We start from the raw sequence: 23,706 nt of genomic DNA, 5'->3' as shown, positions 1-23,706 counted from the left end.
CCAGGAATTCTCGGGTAGGTTCTCCAGAAAAAACCCCAAACAAAGCCTCACCTCTGGCAATCTTGTGGCAAATGCTGCAAAACCCAGTGAATACACTTTTCAAGAAACCGTGAAGACAGCATGTATCAAACTGAGATAATTTCTCCTACATTTGGCCACCTTTCTCAGCTAAAGTGAAGCCCAGTAGGAATGATGATATAGCATCCATCTATTAGAAACTAGGGGGGTTGGGTTTCAAACTTAAAAATACCTTCAAACGGTTTTTTCTATTCCCCTGGCTTCTTCACTTTCTCAACAAGGTAGGGCATGATCCACCCACTTGTGGCACAGAGTTGGCTTCCACTTCAGATTACACAAGCTTGCCATATGTGAACATCTCCCTCCAGCAGGCCAGAGATTACCCACTGCTGCTCCCTATTTCCCTATGAAATTGATGCAGCATGGATTGTGGAAGGGAGAGTAGAGTAATTCTCAAGCTACAGACATTGACAGATTATGGAACCAGTGAACAGGATAATTAAACTCTGAGCAATCCACAGCTAATTTGCAGTTGAACTTCCCTCCACAACGCAGGTCTGTAATTATAAATTTCCATCAGATACTTGATACGAGTCCTCGTTAGGGGGGTTTCAGAGACAGATGCCTGAAAGAGGGATACTATTTATTATACTTGGACAACAAAATTCACCAGCCAGAGCGTAGCTGTTTAATTCTGCTGTCAGCTGAATCACCGGATCCAGCACAGTGGATTAGCCCCTAATAGCACAGGCTTTCCTTCTGTCCAAGCTGCCAGCAGCTCAGCGTTGCCCTGCCCAAGAACTCCACATCAGACACCAGCCTCCTAAAGCTGCTGAAAGCAAATTTAATCACAGTGACAGTAAAAATAAAACCAGCACAGATGAAAATCATCATATTCGGGCTTTCTCTTTTGTTAAAACTGATTCAACTGATATAATGAGCTTTGTGTTTCTCAATAGGAAAAAGCCTACATACATCAATAAAAACTAGAGGGAGCAACACTTTAAATGCTTTTTTAATTGACTTTTGCTTTCAGGACAACAGCCCAGGGATAAGGTTTCATTATCACTCCAGTATTTCATGTCCTTCAAAAAGTACACAATTTATTCTCAGGATACCATTCAAACATGATTCACAGGAAATAAACAAACCAAAACCACAAGAAAAATCAACAGTTTAATTGGATTTACATGACTAACAAAAATCTCTTCAGCTTTGAATCCTGCAGTCAAATTTTAGTTAAGATAGCATACACCAAGAATATTTTGCAAGCTGATTACATTTTCTTAGAATACCCATCTTTAAAATGAAGATGTATTCACATAACATGCACTCATGTGCTTTTACAGCATCTTTAAGAACAGAAAAGTAAACCCTGGGGATTTGAATTCCTATAAGTGAGAGACTCATTATGATCCAAAGCACTTAAAAGAAGAAAAATCACGGGAAATTTGAGCGGTAAAGTGTATGGTATCTTACATGCTGAAACCAAACTACAAAAACCCAATTAGTCCAAAAAGAAAAGAAAAAATTAATGAACAAGGTAGCCAATATGTGTGCCTTCAATGCAAGCCACAGGCAATTCATTCACAGCTTTACTTTTCTTTCAAGCAGCCTCTGATGGGTTTTTCTTAAGGCTAAGGTATTACTAAGAAATATACACACACACTGAAATACAAATAGTCGCAAAGCAGTATTAAAAGCAAAAATTTTTTTTTAAAATTGTTCTGACATCCTACTTGAAAACCAGAAAAATAGAAGAAAGATCAAATGCTTTATTCTTCACTGGTGATTACATAAGAACGTAATTACTTTAATCCTCTGCTGAGGAGATGAGAAGAACGAATCAAAATTTGCTTGTGTTTCGAAACTGCTGCTGATTTTGCACCTTTTAAGCCATTTGTGACCCAAGATTTCAAAGCAAACTGCTTGAAACTCAAAAAAACCACCCTAAAAAATTGTATAACTTCAAATAAAAGAAGAAAAGATGACAAACTGGTTTTATGAAGAAAATTACGTAAAAAGACCGAATTATTTACAGTAATACAGTGTTTGAAAAACAGAAGCTTGTACAGTGCAAATTCAGGTACACCATGAGGGTGCAAACAGCATAAATGGACAAAAACTGTAAATGTGTTTATTCCTACCTGTCTACAAGTTTCTCTGCACAACAGCAGCTCTGTCCACTACAGTGCATTAAACACAAAGAAGTTTGTAAGTGCGATGTGCAGTTTTATAGTAAATGATTTTGTAGACAGAAGTCACCATGTTTGTTTGACCTCAGAACTCACCCATGCACAGAGCAACCCCTCCTGGACCATCTTTACATCACGTGCAGCTACAAAATACTCGAGAAACCATCTCCAGACAAACAAAAGTTTAACATTTTCATCACATGAATTCCTCCATCTAAAAAATCTCTGTTGTCTTAAGTGCTTTAAGTGCTTTACGTAGAGCTACAGATCCCCATGCAATACCCTATGCTGCACTTCAAACATACCAAATTATACCCTCAAACCCTTGAAACAATAGTCTAATTTACTCTGTATATAAGCATGTAGTATTGTAGCAAAATGATGAAAGAGCATTAATTATGGATTAATACTCTTTCTTGGTAAATCCTTAGCTGCTGAGACTATAATGCTGAGATATTATGGTATTACCAAAATGAATCATTATGCTCTCAATTGCACAGCGATGCCAGCAGAGCTGAAATAGGTTGGCAACATCCTGCCACTAGAGAAAAATAAGGTTTTGTTGTATTTCCTTAGCAAAGGGTGTCTTACAGGTGTTGACATCTGCCAAATCTTGTACTTGCATGGGTTAATGAGACAGCAGTGCGAAATAACCCCCAACTATTAACTGAGGATTATTAGTTGAGTATTAATGGATTTTTAATTTGTCCACCTACACCAGGGCAGCTCCTGAGGCATAGACTTGCAGCTTCCAGCTCCCAGGAAGTCACACCAGAGTCCATCAGGACCTGCTGGGATATACAGGATAGCACAGCAGTGCTTGAAGATTCAATGACATCTTTCCCCTATTTTAAATAATTCATTAACATGTGAAAAGCAAACAAACAAAACACAACCCATATTCAAAACTCCACACTCAAACACTCCTCACTCAAAAAAATCCAGAGGAATTCAGTCACTTGTTTAGAGAACTGAAGTTTGATACACAAAGAACACGTGCTTATCAAAAACTAAGTTTCAATGCACGTGCTAATACTGCAAAACCCTGATCCCTCTCTCTGAAGCAAGGTGTGTTCAGACTTGTGTTATTTTTTTAAGATTAAATTAGCCTTGATAAGATGCTCCCAGTGTTCTTATTGCATCAAAACATCAAAATAATCTACGAGCAGCATTGAAAAAAATTCCGCTGCAAGTTTTAAAACAACTGTTCCTAGTAAATGTATTCAAGGCAAAATACTACCATATTCTGAAAGCAAGTTTTTGTTCTGGTTAGTATTACTCAGTGTATTACGAAAGAGTTTCTGTTAAACGCAGGAGTTGCAGGGTTTGTTTGTGGTGGTTTTTTGTTGGTTTATTTTCTTGGCTGGTTTTGTTTGGTTGGGGGGTTTTTTTCAATAGCTTGCTATAGGTTAATATTCAGAGAAATCCTTTACTTACCTGCTCACAGATTTTAGAACTGTTATTTCCTTTAAGCTTTATAATGGGAGGTAAAAATCAATCTCCATAAGCAATAACCTAGTATTCCACTGCCAACTCATGTAAATAAAAATTACCCAAAGAGCACATTCAGATAAAACAATGCAATCAAAAGCTTGTTAGAAATACCAGTATCTGAATTGCACACATACAGATAGTTCAATGCCATTACTGTATGATCAGTCAAAATTACACCATCACTTCACACTTCAAACATGATAAAGAATGTCCTAAATGTACTAAAGAATGCACTAAAGCATGTCAAGCTGACTTGTTTTTCTTTCATACAGGAGTATTTGGATTCTTTAGTTTTACATTGTGGCATATTACTTTTTTCCTTTTCTTTTTAATCTCTTCAGACAAACTGCTTCAGATTTTTGTATGCTTGAGAAATGACTTGTGCAAGTTGACTGACAGGCATTTGAATTTCCTGTTGAGTGTCAAGACAGAAGTTACCTTTGATGACTATCAAATTTATTCCTTCTGGATATGAATTTTAAACCCTACATTTTTATTTTAAAGACAAGATCTAGCATTTCTGCTTTTTTAAGCCTTAGTAAGAGATACTCAAATATGAAGTGTCAGCATTCATGCTTGCCTGTAACATGCATTTTCTCCAAAGCTTTTGACTTTATTAACTCAAAAGTAGCATTAACCCTCAAATATTTCATCCAAGTTTTAAAGTTTGGAAGCAACTTTAGAAAGACAAACTGACTACTACACTGGTACCCTCTCACAGCAGCTTTCTGCTTTTGAACTATGTACAGAAAATTTATGCCTGTTAGGATGCACACAGGTTAATGTGGCAACAGGTCCATTCTAAAAATCATTCCCCAATTCCTCTTCAGTCTTGAAGCCATTAAGAAATTCTACTTAGATGCCAACTTCTTCCCCAGAATTCTTCCCAATAGCCCAGAACAACCCATATTTAAATGATTCAGATATGCATAACCTAAACAGTTGGAAAAACAGGTTTTATTCATGATGGTAAGTACAATGTAATTATTAATTGTATGAAGTACATCTGAGAATAATTACACATAAACCAGTCCTCTTTGGCACTGCAGTACTTGGCATGGTTTTTGCAACCTCAAGTCACTTCACCTGGAAAATCTTATTCTTGTGCCAAGGAGTCAAATGTATCTTGCATTAATATTTTAATGTGGAACATACATAACTTATTCACAGAAGTATGTGAAAGAAGTAACTTGATCTGCAGTGTAAGTTAATATACATATGCAACTTGAAAAAATTACAATACCCCCACCAAATAAAAACTAAATCCCATCCAAATATTTAGCTTGTCCCAAAAAAATGAAGCTCATTATGTTAGACAGCCTAAATTTACTAAAATGAGCCTCAAATGTTCTTCCTGGCTTGAACAGCAAGAGCAGGAAGGTTGCCACAGAAATGGGTCTTATCCTAAGTGAAAGCCTTTTAAATAGTAAAAGAGACACAAGGTAAATTTATTCAGAAAAAAAAAAACCCAAACATTCTCACACTTGTTTGTTTTAGACTCCATCTAAGGTTTCAAAGATGCTGAAAAAGGACTGCTATGGTTTATCCCCATAAATCCGTTACATGAATTTTTATACAAACAGAATTTGCCTTCAGAGTGTGGAAAATAAAAATAGTAAGTTTCCTGGAGAAAAATATGTCTTTCTTTCCTCTGGGCTTTCCTCTTTCTCTACTCAGGGCTGGGACAGAAAGGAGGGAGAAGGAAAGAGGGCAAGAATGGATTAAACAGTCACAAATTTCTGTTCCTAGCAATAACAGAATTACTCTACCTCTGAAATCTTTTATCATTACAAAAGTCACTCTTTCTTCTTCTGAATCAATGATTTGATTTAGTCACACTGATATGCTTGTAACCCACCAGTGACCTGTGCCTTCAAGACACATAAGGGATTTGGTCAATTCCAGCAGATTTACAGCCCAAAAACGCAGTGAGTTGGAGATTTCATTAGTGAAGTGCCACATTATTTAACATTCACAGCACAGTTATTTTAAAAGTTCTTCCACAAAGGCTAATGTTTTTATCAGTCAGTGAACTACAATATTCTTTAGGAGATTTTCCATCTATACTCTGATGATTTTAAAGTGTCTGATATGATTGGCAAAAAATATCCAAATGTTTTTGTTAACAGGAATAACATGATAAACAGATTTTAACTGCATTTTCAATATGTTCCTTGAATTGGTTTGGACACAAAAGTCAACACTTCCATAATGCAACGAACTATTTCCATTCCCTCTCCTACATTCAATCATTCCAAGGACAAAAAAAGCAACATTTAAAAATATTTTGACACTTCCCTCCCCTTTAGATATTTATACACTAACTGGTTGAAAGCACAGTTACCCAATGAAGACAAGAATGCATGTCTTTCACAGAAAGGATGAAAACACCAACCACTGCAATTCTTTTTACCCTTGACATACCTAATTTTCCCATGCCATCCTCATTTGTGTCCCATTAAATTTTATTCCACATCCAACCCCTACATCACTTTTTTGTCCTCTCAGTCCACTTCCAAGCTTATGCCAAAGTAAAACCTTAGACTGGACATCAACTGTGTTCTTGCAGGAAGTTTGCAAAGAGGAAGGAATACTGAGAGCTTGAAAAAGGGCTAAATATACTACCTGCTTTAAACAGACTGTATAATCTCTGCTAATAAAGCAAGGCAATATTAATGACAGACTTCTTGCTAGAATAATCCTAGTCTTTATGTTCAATTCAAAGCCTCGCTTCAGTTTAATCTTTAACACATGCTATTTATATACACTGTATTTACAGTATGTGCATGCTGCATCCAGTATTTAGACTTGTGCAACAGAGAAGCATCACCTCTTACTCAGAGGTTGAGCTATTCAATTTCCTCTGAGAAATTCCACACAACCAGGATCTGAAAAAGAAAAGAAAAACCACTCCTGAGCCAAGCTGCTCAGCATAAGCCACGTTAATTCTTCCAAAAAGGTACTGTGCCCTTGGCAGTGCTTGCTCCAAGTCTGGGAGAAAGCTGACAAAAATCTCCCTCCCTCTTCTCTCTTGGCTTTAACGTGCTTGCCCACATACTAAGTGAATCCAGCTCCTTCAGCAATCACTGGGACGGGCAGGAGAACAGGCAGTAAATGCTGCCATCTACCAGAAAGTCAAGAGTTTTCTTTTTCAGCTGGCAGTAAGAAAGCAGGGAGCTGGGGGGAAGGCAGAGGAGCTGCTGGGTAAACACAGCAGCCAACTCTTATCCAGCTGTAATCTTTAAAACATAAAAGCCACTAAATAAAACCGACAAAGAAAAGACCTTTCAAAAAGTGGTACCTGGTCCAAGTACGGAAAGCAAAAATGTAAAGCTGCAATTCAGTAGGCCAAGAAAAATTGCCTCTGGCACATGGCACAAAAATCAAACAGAGGCTTGCTCCAAACAGAGAAAATACTCTCAGAATCTTAAGAGGTTTGATCTGCAGAGGCAGAAAGAGCACTCAAGACAGGCAAAACCACAGTAAAATAGCCAGCCACATTTTTCTCATTGGAGAAACCAAGTTCCTCTTAGAAGTGCTGAAGTGTTTCTTTATAGGCAAGAGAGTTATAAAGTGTCTCAAAGCAATGTCACTACAGAAGTTTTATTTTAGAGAACTGGTACGTGAACTGCAATAAAACCACCTGGTTAAATTAGTGTTTCTTTAATTATTCTAAGGAAATAAGGAAAAAAATGAGTAGTATGACATAATGGCTGCACTTCGCATATAAGCTGACTTTAGTATCAGAAGAATGAAGACACCGAAGGGTGATCCTGTGTGCTATTAAGTGCTCCACTCTTTTCCAAGTTCAGCTTCTGTACTGGGTGGTGGTCAGGTAGTAAGAGAACATAATTATCAGGTATTCAGTGAAGAACATAATTAATAGACATTTTAATATATACACTGTACTGTGAAAAAATTAGTATTAACTCTGTAGGGGAAAGCCTCACCTTGCACATTTACTGTAGTGGAATCATATTAATCAGAGCCATATGGTTATCTGTAAAAATGTGTTTGCTTTTTTTTTTTTTTTTTTAAAGTCCTTCATTCAGATCTCTTAAAGAAGCCCCATAGTAATGAAACAAAACCTGAGCCCTGTGTATGTATGGGTAAAATATGCAGAATACCAGACCCATTATACTCAAGATTATTCACAAGCTCTCTGAGAAAGCAAGTGAAGAGAACAGGAATAACTTGCAATTGATACAAAATTATTCAGGACAGGCAAAATTAGATGGAAGAGGGCTGCTGAGAAAACCCACAATAGCCTGAGCCTGACATACAAGATAGCAATTGAAAGGGGCTGCATTAATTGAAAATGGATTCTTACAGGAAAGAGAAGCACAGCCAAAGATCAGGCTTGGATTAGGTGCTGCCTCTTAGGAAAGGGCTGGAGACCTACCCTGTGGTTTCAAAAAGCATCAGCCCAGAGGCAGTCAAAAGGCAGAGAAGCTGAAACAGCAGCCAGCCCTGACACCACTGAACTCCACGGGCCATGGAGATCCAGCCTTGTGCCCCTACTCCAACTGTGTGCTCCTTCAGGGACAGCAAGGAACGGGGATAGTCTGAAAGAGCTGAGGTTCAACTGGACTCAAGCTCAGAGAATGGGGAGGAGGAACACAGGAAAAATGGTGCAGATAAAGCAGAGAGCCAAACTGGCAAACAATACTGAAAAGTGATACTGAAATTTCCTTCTGCACAGGAAGCATTCGCCATTTCTTGAGGTGGAAGGAACAGCAATATGACTAGTAGCTTCACTGAAAAGCAAGTTTTGTTCAACAAAAGAAACAAATGGAACAAATTCTTTATCTCTCATCACAAAGTATTCTGGAGAGCAAAAAAACCCACACACATTTGCAGAATAAAAGTATTGAAATACCACAGGATGCTTTGGTGCAGCATTTAGCTACACCCACACACCCCATAGATACCCTATTTTTATTGTATTCTTTCCTAAAAGTCTTAAAATTCACACACAGGTCTTCTCTTTGGTCTGCCTAGTACAACCATTTTGAGGTTATACTCTAGATGACCATTGATTAAAATGAAAAACAAAAACAACTCTCCATTTAGTAGACAATTAAAACTATAAAATTCAACAACTTGGACAAAATGTCCCAAAGGCAGCCTTAATGTTCTTTTTTCCATAGGAACACAGGTATCAGTGTAATAATAAAATAGAACACTTAAGATTACAATAAAATCCTACCCTGAATATGCACTTAGGGAATGCACTGGAATTGTTTTGAAACTAGTATATAATCCTTTATGAGAACAAACTGATGCTTGTGGGGCTTTTCTCCCCTCCACTTACTAAAAAATAATATGTTAATCAATATTAATGTCAGAGCATAGAAACTGCACTCCCAGCTAACTAGTTTATTAACAAATAAAAAAATCTATTATTCCCAACAAGAAAGTTTTCATGCTCCATCACAAATTTAATTACTAATGGCACTTCAGGCATCAAACCAAATTTCAAAACTAACCCTTCTATCCCTACATCACAGCAAGGTTAACATTATAACTCAGGTGAACTGACTTTGCCTTCCATCAAGAATTTTGCCAGCAATCACAGAAAGCAGCACTTGGGTGCCAAAGCATTAAAAGACTCATTACTTGTTTCCCAGGCAGTCTGCTCAGCCATTGCTACACGTGTATTTTTAAGAAACACACCATTAACTCCCCAAGGACAAAATTAATTTCCCTGCAGAAGGAGCATTTACATATAAAAACTTGGTAACCAGATGAACAAAGGAAAATAAAAAATTTGGCTCCCCAAAGAAAACACCTGGTTTAGCATGCAAAGCAAGGAGGATTGCTGAAGAGGACAGACAGTAAGGTACATTATACTGGCTCCAGCCTTAAATAACCACTGAACAGATACCACATAACATAACTGCTCTCATACCCTGATATCATTACAAACACATCTAAGCTATCAGCTGCCTCACAGTTTTAACTTAGAAAATCCCTTTCTTGGCCAAGAAACCAAGTAGTATTTTGATTTGTATGCTACACCTGATACAGGAAACTTAGTCAAGGACTAGTTCCTTATTGTACATGCAAGCATAGAATAAAGCCTCATACATACCTTCAAAGAGATTTATATTCAGAGAGGGCAAAACCAGACCACAACTGCAGACAATATGCAACAGAATGTACCTGATGAATTACTTATGGAAAGCAAACAAATCCATCCTGAAAGTAATACGCATTTTTAAAGCCTTTCAGAATGTAGAGTGCAACACCAAAAAAACAAAAAAAAATTCCCAAAACTGAACAAGCACCAGCCCAACAATCAATGTGAAAGTTTAACATGTCTAAAGTGACAAATTAATTTGAGAGTAGAAATAAAAATGCTCATGCACAGCACATTCTTAGCCAATAAATCTAGGCTATAGCCAGACATTTGAATGCTTTCATCACATGTTTAATAAACAAAACAACCACGTGAATGTGTGTTAACACCGTGACTGTATACAAACACAGACTGCAATTGTAATCTGTCCCACCAAGGCTCTTGAAACTATCAGGGACATTTTTCCCTTTACACTGTTATTTTCCATTATATTATATTATATATAATTTTTATATATTATATATAAATAATACATTTTTAATATATAACTATATGTATGTATAACTATATTATATATATTTTCCATGCTCCAGCTTCAGAGCATTAGTACTTGTCCCAGCTACCAGACATAGAAATCCAATTACTCTCACTCTGCTGTAGCTGCTAGTGTATTTCTGGAGTTACATTCCCTTCCAGCTGCTTCTTCTGGTAGGCTACATAATCTCTCCTTAAAAGTTGTGTTTCCCTGACTCTCTGATTGCCTTGTGCTGCTTTTGGTATCTCCAAGTCTACACTCGCTGGATGTGATTTCCCCTGATTATTCTTGCTCAAATACAGTGCCACCCATGAACTTACAACCCTTTCACTATTTTCTACAGTATATTTGATGTGACTGATGAAGAAAGCAGGAATTTGCACATTCTGAAATCCACTACTGCCTTTAACAGGGGTCTAATTCACCCTCATCAGGTTTCCACTCCAATAAACAGAAATGGGGACACCTGGTTTTCACAATCCAAGACTCCCAGCATGGATGAAATCACCAGCACTGCTCACCCTCAATAGGCACACTTCATCTCTTCAGTATTTGGGGTATTTTTAGTTCATCTCTACAGCTGAGGATGCACCTACGCAACGCTCTCACAATCAAACAAATCAATTGCAGAGCAACCTCTAAGATTTAGTTACCAGCTCTATCCAGGATGACCAAATCCTGGCAAGAGAGAATACAAGAACAAGATTGTCCTCCAGCAAGGACATAAGAATTTGCAAATTCTTACAATAAAACTACTCCCTTGCTGACAGGGAAATCAAGATGCTTTTGAAAGTCAATTAATTACATAAGGGCTTGAAAGTGATCTTGCAACAAGGAAATCTTAGTGGACAGAATATTACAGAGAAATCTCCTGTTGATATTAGAATAATACCAACACTTTTTTTAACACAGCAAACATGTCACTGCAGTACTTACAACTTGGGAATAAACTTCCTTTTTTGTATAGAAATGCTTAGTCTATCCTACAAGCCCCAAAAACCTGCTTCAGAGTTTCCTTCTGAAGCAACAATCATTGTGTGAACATTTAAAACAGTCTCTTCATCTGCACCACTTATGTCACTGCTCTAATTTTTCCCTTAATGAGGTAAAGAGATGTTTTTTGAGGTTCCTTCCTTGCTGTTTTCTGAGAATGAAGAACCACGCAGCAGTAGAACTGCAAACAAGTCACCATGATGCCTGTGGACATGATGGACTGGGAATGGCCCATACCCAAAAGGGCTTCCAACTTCTATATAGAAGTATTGCTTCGTAACTATGGCAGCAGGAACGTTAATCGGATTTAATATCTAATTATATCTATTTCTTTACTCATCCTGTGTATCTTTTTAATAAGATCTTGCATTGATTACACATTTTAATACTAAATAATTTCCCCCATATAACTACTGACAACCCCAGACTAAGTAACTGTAATGAGCACTAAACAAATCAAGCTTTTTCAATATTAATTTGTAGGCACAGCATTTTTGGAAAGGAGCAACAGGGGTACTGATCCAGCTTGTCCATTTTACCAATACCTCAGTATTGAAAAAAAAAATATATATTTTGGAACAAAAAGGAGAAGAACAGTTTGCCCATGGAGAGAGTGATAATATAGGATCGATTTATACATTAATGAATAAATTATTAATAACATAATATTGCAATTTCCTTAAATGATGAGCTACTTCCTCTTAACTGCAATATTTTACAGCTTACCTATGTATATTTGCATATTTATATGAGTGCTTCATAATTCCAGAATACAGGGCAAAATCAGACATGGAAATCCTCAATACCAACCCCTGGAGCACTCAGAGAGTCTTTGCTGCCAAAAGCACTTCAGATAGGACTGGTTTTAATGGGACTTGACTATCAGTTGGCTGGATATCAGCTCCTACAGTAACCAAGGTTGACCAGAGAAGTCAATTCCCAGGATGCTCCTAAGAATGTCAGAGGAGCAGCTCCAGCAAGGAAGCAGACTCAAAAGTCTTCCTAAAGGACAACAGTATGACCCTACTGGAGTTCAAGCAATCCACTGCATCTGCAATCTTTACTGCCCTTCTCCTGCCTGACATGCCAGGCAGTGAGAGCAAGAGAAGAGTAAAATGAATACAAAAGGAGAAGAATGGGTTATGTGCAAGACTACACCAGTGGCAAACCCGGCCTTGCTACTAATTCCAAGTTGAGGGACCAAATCTCATAACAAGAATGCATGGAGTCTCAGAGGAGGAAATCAAGCATGAAAAAATGATCCAGTATTTATAAAGAAATAAGCTGGAGGTAACCTGGAAAAACTCCAACAAGCCACAGAGGTAATTCAAAGCATTACCAAAGACAATTCACTCAATGCCAGTCCTTCCTCTCAAATGGAACAAAGATCAAGCTTGTAAGCCACAATTAGTTCAGACTGCATTAGACTGTTGAAACTCTGGGGCTGCTCTAGCCAAACTAACCAATTATTTCACTCCTCAAAGACCTTTCCCAGGCTTAGAGACTTCCTTGTCCAGGTTTCCCCTACCAATACTACATTAGCTATTAAATACTTATCACATATATCCTGTAAGAGTCACCTTAACAAAATAATACATATTCCCATTTCTCTTCTGGTTTTCTCCACCCTCTCTTCTTATATGCTGAATTCTCACTTTTCATTTCATGTCTCTACAACTGCTTTAACTTCTCTAAGCTAGGACATCCCATTTTGTGTCAGACAAACTCTTGCATTAATTTGCCTCTTCTTATTTCACTTCCTTTTAGAGCAGGTTCAGTCCTCTTGATATCACCCTAATACTAAAAATTAAGAATCCAAGCAATCTCTACAGGTTCCTTGTAAAGGAAATAAAGATTATAATGAAATACTTAATTCTAAGGTAGCATCTTTCTGGAGTACATCCAGAACTGCCTCTCATTTCACAGAGATTAAGACTATTACTCCTCATACACTGCTTAGGAGATCATGATTACTACTGACTTGAGAAATAAAACTCCTTTCATAAACACCATTCCCCATCCCTTCCTGACATTAAGAAGGCTCTGGCATCTTTTCTCGGTGGGACCTCAAAAACACACAACAAATAAAAATCAACCTAAGTCAGTTACAAGGTCTTACTTCATATGGAACGAATCCGAGCTGACAGCCTAAAGGCACTGGCAGCAGCTTCCTCAAGGCATCATTTTTATTTCAAAAGCCAGTTTGAACACACTTTGGAAATGTGGAAACAGGCTTTTGTCTATACAGAGTTACACAAGAGGGCCACAGGGATCCAAAGAGCAGATAAAAACAGAAGCCTGGAGCTCACGGTGAATCTGATGCTGATGTGAAGAGATCCCTCACCTCCTGAACTGAAAAGTTCTGCCTGTTTTTAAAGCAGCAACACAACCACACACTGCACTTAACACTGCAGATGGGTTTAGTAAAGAATGCCCAACCATTCCACACTCAGCTGTTAGGACAATGAGATCCACAGTTTCCAGACAGCAGCTACAGAGAACTCATGGGACGACGTAACCTCCTAGCTGACATTTCTTTAAGTAGAACCTACTGCTTAAGGTGGTGTCACTCTGGTAACAACTCAAAGTCTCACAGTTTCATGTTTCTCATCACTGATAGCTGCTGGAGAAGGAACAAGAGACAAACTGAAAAATTCTCATCGTAAGGAGCTCCTTGAGTAACAGCACCTTTTGGAAGCATCTGGTATTCAACTAGAGAAGCTGCATGAATGAGATGATTTAATTTACAGTTCTACTCTGCAGAACACAAAGCAATCCTGCTAAAAGCTATGCAAGCATTTAGAATTGAGCAGGACGGAATACACAGTTTCAGACTGGTAATGAAGGAGCTGCTAAATGTTCTTCACCATAACAGCAGCAGCACGGAAGAGTCTTATATTCCCTTCCTAAAATCTGGCACAACAGAGGTAACACACTTGAAACTATAAAAAACAAAGGAATTAACAGTGAGGAACTGCAGAGGGAATTTTAAGGTGAAAGCAGAGCAGAGGCATTGTGAAGAAAGCTTAAAAAACATGTCAAATTCTATCTTTCTCTCTGGTTTAACCACTTTTGGGTGTGTAAGCTAAGTCTTTAACAAGTCAGCCCAGGAATCGCTACACCACAGTGTGTCAACACAGGCATCCCTTTCGAAATAATTTCTGAGGTGCCTGAAGGTACAAGATTAAATCCCTTAGGAATGCTAACTCAAAACACTATCCCATTTACAATAACAACTTGAGTGTTGTTGATGTGGAGGTTCCAGCAGGATGTGCTGCAGGCAAATTACCTCAAGCTTATCACACTGCTCAGCTACGTCCACTATACTGCTGAGTTACGTCACTTTAATTGAGTAAAAAAGCAACTTAAGTTGTGCTGACTGCTGACAGACAGGAAGACTAATCTGAAGGCACATTTCAAAAACTGACCTGCTGTCTGAAGTGATGTGATTTATTCCTGACTCTGAAAAGGAGGACAGAGCTCCTGAGCTGGTGGAGCATTAGACTGAGAAGCAGCACGTAAACATTCTGGCTCTCATCACAACCTGCTGCAGCGACGTGACAGGGTCAGAAAGGCATTCTTTAGAAGGCAGCTTTCACTACTGCTTTTCTGATTGCTTCCCAAATCATTTCCCAGCTAAATAACACAACATGGAGACGTAAAATATGCAAACTTTTATTGTGCTGTTTTTGAGAAGAAATTGTGCAAAACCTTGCTGGAACGCTCAGAGCTTTCTAGCAAGAGTAAATAACCACCCATTGCCCTGCTGTCCTGGGAGGCAGGGATAAAGCTGCAACTGAATTTCAGCTTTGCTCATTAGGTAGCTTTGAAGAGTTGCAGAATGCTGCTTTGAAGAAGTCATCTTTTAGCGTTAAGAAGATCACTGCCCTGTTATGCCTCAGCCTGAAGCCTGATAAAATGGCATTCAAAACATCTCTATGCTATATTTAGTTTGTTTTGTTTATATTTAGTTTGTTATGTTTTCAGTGACTAATTAGAAAAGAAAGGTGCTTGTTGCTTACGAGCCAAAAAAACCCCAACCAAAACCCAAAATAATCCAAAAAAACCCCAAGGTAACTTTTTTTTTTTTCCTCCTAGAAACACAAGTAATTGTACTTCTCTCCTGATGGTTCCCTAAGAATCAGAGTGAACCCTAACTAAAGACAGGGGGAAGACTTTTAACCTACAAGCTGCAGTAGTTTTGTTTCTGCAGATACCTTGAGTTTCCGGGCTACACAGCAGCAGTCAAAACGTGGAGGCACAAATTAACTCTGGACAGGGTCATTTTGAGTTAACTGACGTGTTTGGTTCACACAGCATACATCATTTGAATAAACATGATGCAAGCTCTTTAAAGAAGCCAGTGCTGCAATCTGAAGTTTGTATTATGCAACTTGTATTAATTGGCCTGTTCACTGCACAGAAAGATTCCACCAGCTGCAATCTTTGTGTGACTGCAGCAAAGGAGTGGATTTTAACTCTAGTTTTTAAAACTTAAATGTTATGCCCTTAAAATAGAAAGTATTTTATGGAAAAAAAGACGAAAACCAACAACTTCCTGCAGTTATTTCCTGAGACACTTTTTGCTGATTTTTATATGCAATGAAGCTAAAGTCTCAGAGAGAAATGCTCGGTATTTGAACTCTTTAAATGAAATTCAATACAAATTCATTTACAGCCAGTTTCTACACTGCCAGTTTGGGATTATTACTACTTAAGTATCAAAGTCATGCACCACTTTGGAGGCTTTTGCAAGCCTTCATTATTTCCAAGAACAAGATAAAATGGTTAGTAACTGACAGAATTCTTTATTATTTTTATTTTGTTAAAAAGTCAAAGGTCTCGTGCAAGAGGAACACACGGAAGGTGCTCATTTGAAACAAAGAGAGCCAAGGAAGGCAGGAAAGAGTAAATCCAGCAGTTGGGCTGGGAAGGGAGGGAGCCGTAGTGCAGCTCAGGTCCACATGGGGGACCCAAGCCTAACACTTCAACAGCTCCGACACAGAAAATTACTGAGGCAAGGTATCACAGCTCTGGGGGAAGTCTGAAGTCTTCCCAAAGAGGCACGTCCAGGCAAAGAATCTTTTTTGATTATCACAGAAGTAAGAATTAGAGGTACACGAACATCGCGGATAAAAGGGAGGAGAAGGACAAGCACAGATCAACTCACTGACACAAAGGGACAGGACACGCCGGGGACTGACCCCTTCCCCCGACTCAGCACTTGACAAACTCAGCTTCACATTTGTTTCTTGAAGAGTTGACTCGTGACCCCCCTGACTGGGGACGATCTGCAGTAACCCAGCAGTTGTGTCATAAAAGCCTCCACTGCCAAAACAGCCAGGCCCCAAACAGATTCTAGAACACTGAGGAATTTTCTTGACACTTCCTCATTGGTCGTCACATTAGATATTCCGAAATAGTTTCTCATTACTGCTCCCCAGAGCCATTTCCTTCTTCAATAGTGACTACTTAAAAGCGAAGATGATACCCCAAAAGCATTTTAATATCGAAGAAAATTACTTCAAGTTGAAGCACCATGGCAACTACAAGTTGCTATGCATTTTGAGTTTATCACTTCTTTTGAATTTCCATTTATAACAAACCAGAGTTGTTTAACACCCAAACACACTGACAGTCCAACCCTCCAAACAATGACATTTTCAAGTGTGATTCTTCATTAGTCAACAAACAAAACAAGAAAAGAGTTAACAAAAAGTGTTTTACTGGCAAGAATAAATACTGAAATAATGAGGGATGGGGTGACCCTCATAAATTGCTTATTGCCATAACAACTACTAACATTCTTGCCAGTCTTTTCATATGGAAACGTGGGGGGTCATAGGGAAGTGAATGTGCTCACATGAGGTAAGGAAATGTGAGAAATGCTTAGAATGTGAATGGGAAACCATATTAGGATAACTGAGGATATAAAGCAGAGATGAACACCTGACAGCAGTAGCCAAGCTTAGAAAAAAATAGAAGTATTCATGTGGTTGCAGAATGTCTTTACATTTCCATTTACAACAATCTTCCAAGTCTAAAATGTTAAAATCTGCACATGCAATACATCTGAAGATGAAGATCAGAAGTACAAACTAAGGTGCTTTTCTTTTTTTTCTTTTTAGAGGGAACCATTTTTCAGGAAAAGTGTAAATTTCTAGAAGTTATAGAATCCATAGTAATGAATTTTTCTGCTTTAGGCAAGAAGAGATCTCAATGAGTTAGTACCTATCCTAACAAACTCTTCACATTCAAGCAGTTTAAGACCTGCTCTAATTCCTGTGCAAAAAAAAAATTACAAACATCCCCAGGTAATAATGTAGCTTAGATTCAGTTCTTATGATTATGCACCTTAACTACATCTTTAGCAAAACAGATGATTTTTTTTAAAAGACTTGTTTATTTTTTACTCTTTCTTATGTTTTGGACTTCTGATGAGATCAAAATACTGCTCCTTCAGAAGAGTTACTGAATCCAAATGTTTACAGGGAAAACTTAAACACAGAGTAATTGCTAAGCACACAGTACAAGCAAATTTTTGGTGGAAAGGCATTATTTGGGCTACAATGTAAAAGTTTTTTTCCCTTCTGGATTTATTTCAGTCCAGTTTCTGTATTGAGAAAGTTGAAACCAGAACCATTTTCTCATTTACAAAACTGAAAGGTTCAAATTTCAGTTTTCGAAAAATATTGAAAACATTTTCAGTATTATCTACCGTGAAACACATTCCATGTGCTTCTTGCAAAATACAACTGTGTATTCCTCGTGCTCCCAAGAGCTTCCCAGTAATACCTAACTGGCCAGGGAGTCTCTGTCCAGGGTCCAAATCATTTCAGTTCAGTGATTCTGCTTTAGCATGGAGCAGACACTGCAAATTCAAACCAACACCTGCCTGTGTGACAGCTGTAACTTATGCCAGGAGCCCACTTCAGACCTGCAGGGACCCCTTTTCCTACACAGTAATTCAGCTAAGCCCTTCCTGCCAGTACACAGTACTGTGGGGCTCAGATCACAATCTTTTGAGGAACTGAGTTGCCAGAGTTTGTGTGTGCATCTCTGTTTAAATATAAATCCTTTGTTTGAAGTAAGTTCTTTAAAGAAAAGTCAGTTTGCTTTGTGGAAACAGTTCATATATAAAGCATTATATATTTCAGCAATTTGTTCCATAATGACACAAGAGAAAACATGACGTATTTCATATTTTTCTTTTGTATTTTTGCAGCTGAGTGTGCTACAACAGTCACTTTTGCTATAAAAGTTACAGTTAAAACTAATGTTGGCAGTCTTTGTGCACTTAAATAAAAGGCAGATAGTGGATTTCTTTTCCATTCCTACATGAAATATTCAAATGAAGTACATACAAATAAGCACCTACATCCAGCTAGAGGTTGTGTAAAACTGATAGATTATGGATATTATGTGTTTAATACACTAATTGTCTAACTGCAGTGCATCCTTTGTGACCATCTTTGCTGTAAAGGCCACTAGAATTCATTAAAATAGGAAAGGGAAGAAAAGTAGGCCCTCATGAAAATTTTTAATGGTCTGCAAGGTAAATGATTTTAAAAATTAAGAATTTTTACTTTGCTGCCTTAATTGGCATTTCAAAACTAGGAGCTTTCTGAAAAGAAAGCTGCAGCAAAGGATCACATAATGGAAGGCACTCTTACAAGACCAAAGATGATCAGATTTTTGTAAAAGGAAAGAAGTGTCAATTAAAAGATTCACTAGTTGAAAGAAGGCACATCACAAAGTTTTTAAAATCCTGAGCAGTCACAATCCATGAAAACTTTTGAACAGAGGGGAAAATAAGCAGGGAAATACGTCAGAAACTGACTATATTATTTTGACTATTGGCCATTTCCTGCTGATAAATAAGTAATAGCCTATGTTAAAACCCTGTGAGCAATTAAAAGATCGCAACACACACATTTAACAGTAACTGACTACAGCAGCAAGTAGAGGACACAAGAACAGAACTTTTAAAGCAAAACCTTTGGTGCCATGGACACTGCACATTCGGTTTGGTTTGGTTTTCAAATACGCCTGAGGAGCTACAAATTACTTTCGTAAGTTATCACCTGAAACAGAGCACAGGAAAAGGCAAATTTCTAAAAGCTACTATTTCTCCTTCAATGGCCTCTCTTGGCTGTCAGAGTAGAGCTGCAGGCCCACATTTCCTGGAGGAAGGAAGAGTGGAATCTGTGGAAGAAAAGAGTGTTCCAGCTCACAGAGATGCTCAAGCACAGCACAGAAATCTCCCCAGTTTCCAACAGAGGGAGCTGGCCAAACTTTGCATGGTGGTTTTGCTGGTCTCAAAATAAAACTCAGAGGTAAACCAACCACACAGAATAACTTATTCTCACTTCTGTAGGAAGCAGAACTTAAACATGCCAGCAGCCAGGCTATATAAAAATGGAGAAACGTCACATTTTTTCAAAAAAAAACCCCCAAAAAACAAACAGAAGATATTAAGGCAAGCAAGTGGCAAGATTCTTGGTTTAATTTATTTCAGTTGAATATGAGCACTTAAAAACAAAAAATCTGTGATCTTTTCCAGTTAATAGGCTACTTAAATGTCATGAACAGACTGTCAGATGGGGCACCCTTTTTGCCCAGTGGGCAGAGAAGTTGCAAATTAGCTGACAATGATTCCAATAATCTGAAAACCGGTCTTTTTTTTTTTTTTTTTCTTGCAGTCATGGTTACACCTTAAGAATCCCTTTTAATAAAGTTTAGAAGATTTTTTTTTTTTCTGGGTTTAAAAGCTGCTAAAAATCCACAGGGCTGCTAAATCTCATCTTTTTCTATAACTGCATAAGAAACCATGATAACGAATTATTCATTGTCACAAGTGTGAATGTCAAGCTGTGACCATCCTGACTCCGGACAATTTGTGAAAGAACTCTTTGATGTGGATTTAAATTAAAAGGGCTCTTCCTCTTGCCCCCAAGGTGCAGTAAAATTCAAATGCAGACTTCAGTATTCTGGCCTCATTTATAAATTACTTTTTGACTGACAGAAGACTTCCAAGAGATTCTCTTTAAAGTAGACGGGAAGATAAGAAGGTGGCTGTTAATCATATCCATAACATGCATGCATATTGCAGCTCCCAGTCTTAAAATTACCAGGATTTTATATTTTTAGCACTTGAAATTCTTGCAGAAGCAAAATTATATTCCTAACATTTCTCAGAAGAAAAAGCAAGACACTTCAGTATTTTCACATGTAAGAGCTACTCGAATTAAGAGCTGATAAGGATCTGTAACTAATTGATTAAGATGCCAGTTGATATCTACTAAAGATAAAATACAAATGAGCAAAATCCTCTCATATATTACGTACACAATTAATGCCTGTCTACTTTTGGAAAAAATGGAAATATTAGTTCCATCAGGTTACTTGAGGTTATGAGAAGACTTCCAAATACACTTCTACACATCCCCTCCCCCCAGCACATCTAGAAGTCGATAACCTGAGAGCTCAGGGATGTACTCTGGCAGTTCAAGAACTAAGACACATTAAAATACATACTAATTTGTCAACTGTAAGCTACAGATTTTCTTTATGATGAGCTATAAATAACAGGCACATCTCTTGCTGTGTTGCCTTTCCTAAGAGGATGACACAAAACTATCTTTGGTAAAAGTGGAGAAGTCAAGCAACCTCTTAAATTTAACATCTAAGCAAGGAAATCTCTTAAACCACCGTAAAATGCTGAAGTCTATCTGAAAGTAGACTCATTAAGGGACCAGCTCAATTTCCATATCTTTCAAGTTTCCCATCATTATTCCCCTTCATTGGTTCTTTACATTTATGTAACATACACAGTGTAGTCCATTTTCTGCCATATTCAAATTAGAGACTTCCTTCAGAAAAGCACTGAGTGTTTCAGGTTGCATCTGCCACTTAAAGCACCTTCACACCCAGAAGAATGACTTAAAATAGTTCTGAACTGCCTACCACTTTTGAGAGCTGCTCAACTTCATTATTTCAGAAGTTCTGCTGTTCTTATCACTGCTACAGGTGAATTCTAACCATTTCAGGTAAAATCCCTCCAGAATCATCACATGGGGACAGCGGGCTGCACACAAAGAGGACTGTCTGACACATGTACATGTATACACATGACGCCTATCAACACATGTACATGTAGTCATTTAGAGAGCTAAAGCAGACTGATACATGCAAACCATCCTCTTTTTTTGCTGTGTGCTGGAAAATAAAGCATTGCATCACCAACACTGTTACTAACAGAAGCGTCCAGCTACAAAGTGCTAGCCAGTCCAAAATGTGCATCTTCCAACAGTCTTGAAAGATGCCTGACCCTGCCCCCTTGCCCAGGCAACAAATCCAAAATCCCCAAATCCTTAATGCTGAACAACTTTTATTAGCACTTTATTGAGTCATTCTTTCTGCTCTTGCTCTTTCCTTTTCTTAGTTTTGCTGTTGCTGTTTTCATTTATTTTAATTTGTGAGTTGTCAGGTAATAAATTCAACTTATTTTTTGGTAGGTACCAATGTGATACACCATTTTCCATGTTAAAAATCAACACCCACTCACATTCATGAAACTACTTCCTGCCGTGAGAGATTTTTGTTATATCTTAGTGTTGAATCTTCTCCCAAAAAGATTAAACTTTAATCTCCCTAAACCAAATTTATTTAAATATTTCGGTCTGAAAATTATAAATCCCAGTTATACAAAGCTGTGTTTATGAAGTCCTACAGTTTTCACTCGTTCCTTCTTTCACACTGGCATAACGCACTATTTCTCCACAAAGCAAAAAAAAAGGCAACACCAGCATTACAGTTTGTGTAATCCCAAATGATTTAAAAAGGGAGAAAAAAAAATTAAAAAAAGAAAAGAAGGAAACCCTCAAGAGCTTCACAGCAGTCATCAGGTACTTACCCTGGGGCCTAAAACAAGTTTTTCTTGTTGACTGACCACACCAACCATAAAGTTCATAGTTTAGCATGGAAGAACACACTCCAATTAAGCAGTGGTGTACAAAAAGGATGTTTACTTTTTCCTTCTCTGCTAGTCCTTGCTCATTTATAATCGAGGTAAGATAATGAATTGCCAAAGCTCCTCCACCCCAGCATTACTCATGTGTTTTAAGCAAGAAGTGGAACATAACAGTGAAAAGCTTAAGAGACACTGTTTGAATCAAAGCAACACAAACAGCTAAGCCAGCATTTTATTGCTATTACCTGTTTAACTACACTTGAAAGACGAGGTCCTAAACTGGTTGTAAATTGTTGTAAACTGTAAGTTCACCACCTGCACCACCGCCCAGGAAAGCTACAACCACATGGACAATGTTGTGCAATGCACTTAATACAAATCTCACTCAACCCCATGTTCACCACAGCTTCACTGGGTAACTTCTAATAGCTACAATATTGAGGGTCTTAAAGCAGTAAATTAACTTTGCTGATGAATGTCCTCCATTGTTTGACGTGGTTCTGGTAAAAGGACTCCCACAAAAGCAACTGACTGCTTTTCTTGCTCCCAAAGATGAGGTTTCCGTGCTGGAGAAAATGCTCATCAAAAGGGGATGCTAAGCACCTATGGAAGAAGTTTTATAGGCATTTGCTATTTCATGATGTCAGATGAGAAAGATACTGAAGCTTTGGACACACCACTGCTCATTTTTGAAAGATGTCTAAGAAAAATATTTGGTGGATCCTTTCTTGATTTGGAAAAGTAATTAAACATCCAGATGCCATTAAAAAAAAAAAAAAGAGAGGAGGAAAATATTACAAGACAGCTCTCTGAAGCTCAAAAAAACCAGGCACTTTCACACATTGCCACAGCAGACATAATAACAGGACTCCTTCTCCCACAGATGAAAAGGAACAAGTCTTGCTTTATGCTTTGGAGCATATTATTAGTCTAAAATACAAGTGTTTATTCCACTTCATTTTAACTTATGTTGGCCTTGTGAGGAAAGGTAAAGGCTACAGTTTGACATTTGGGTCACTTCAACAAGAAGCTTAAATTCTGTTTCTCTGCTGCTGCCATGAGTCAAAGAAAACCAACTCGTGTCCTAAATTCTCAGTTACTCCTGCTCAGATTTCCGAACTCCTATCCTGGCAATTAATACCTTCTTAAGCAATCAAGCTGCAAAGAGTAGTCTCTAGGTAAGCAAACCCAAACCCATACAGCCAGAACTGGATCACTCCTTCAGTACAGGGACAGCATTCCCACCAGGAATAGGCGTGTGCAACTTCATTCTACAAGCTCTGTGTCTAGAACGAAGGTTCTGAGCCCATTAAGCCTCAATAGCCCTGCATCATTTATAGCCTTTAAGTACAGTATTTGTGGTTCCTTGCCCTGTGCTAATCTCCTGCAGTTTTCTTCCTAAATAACATTTTTAATA

General features: G+C 38.0%; 1 protein-coding gene across 20 annotated transcripts in view; it reads right to left on the bottom strand.

The window, feature by feature from the left end:
• PLEKHA5 (pleckstrin homology domain containing A5) overlaps positions 1–23,706 on the bottom strand; it is a 162,373-nt gene that overhangs the window by 109,303 nt on the left and 29,364 nt on the right. Inside the window, exon 4 of one of the 20 annotated variants that reach the window (XM_048301928.1) lies at positions 4,645–6,595. The exons of the other annotated variants lie outside the window; for them this stretch is intronic. Coding sequence (XP_048157885.1) covers positions 6,541–6,595 — 55 coding nt within the window. The 3' untranslated portion in view covers positions 4,645–6,540. Of the gene's footprint in view, positions 1–4,644; positions 6,596–23,706 lie in introns of those variants that run through there. 20 annotated transcript variants of the gene reach the window in all.

The sequence above is a fragment of the Corvus hawaiiensis genome, chromosome 4 (assembly GCF_020740725.1).
Source record: "Corvus hawaiiensis isolate bCorHaw1 chromosome 4, bCorHaw1.pri.cur, whole genome shotgun sequence".
Lineage (NCBI taxonomy): Eukaryota > Metazoa > Chordata > Aves > Passeriformes > Corvidae > Corvus > Corvus hawaiiensis.
Note: the sequence above shows the minus strand (reverse complement) of the source record. Positions and strands in the feature narration are given on the sequence as shown.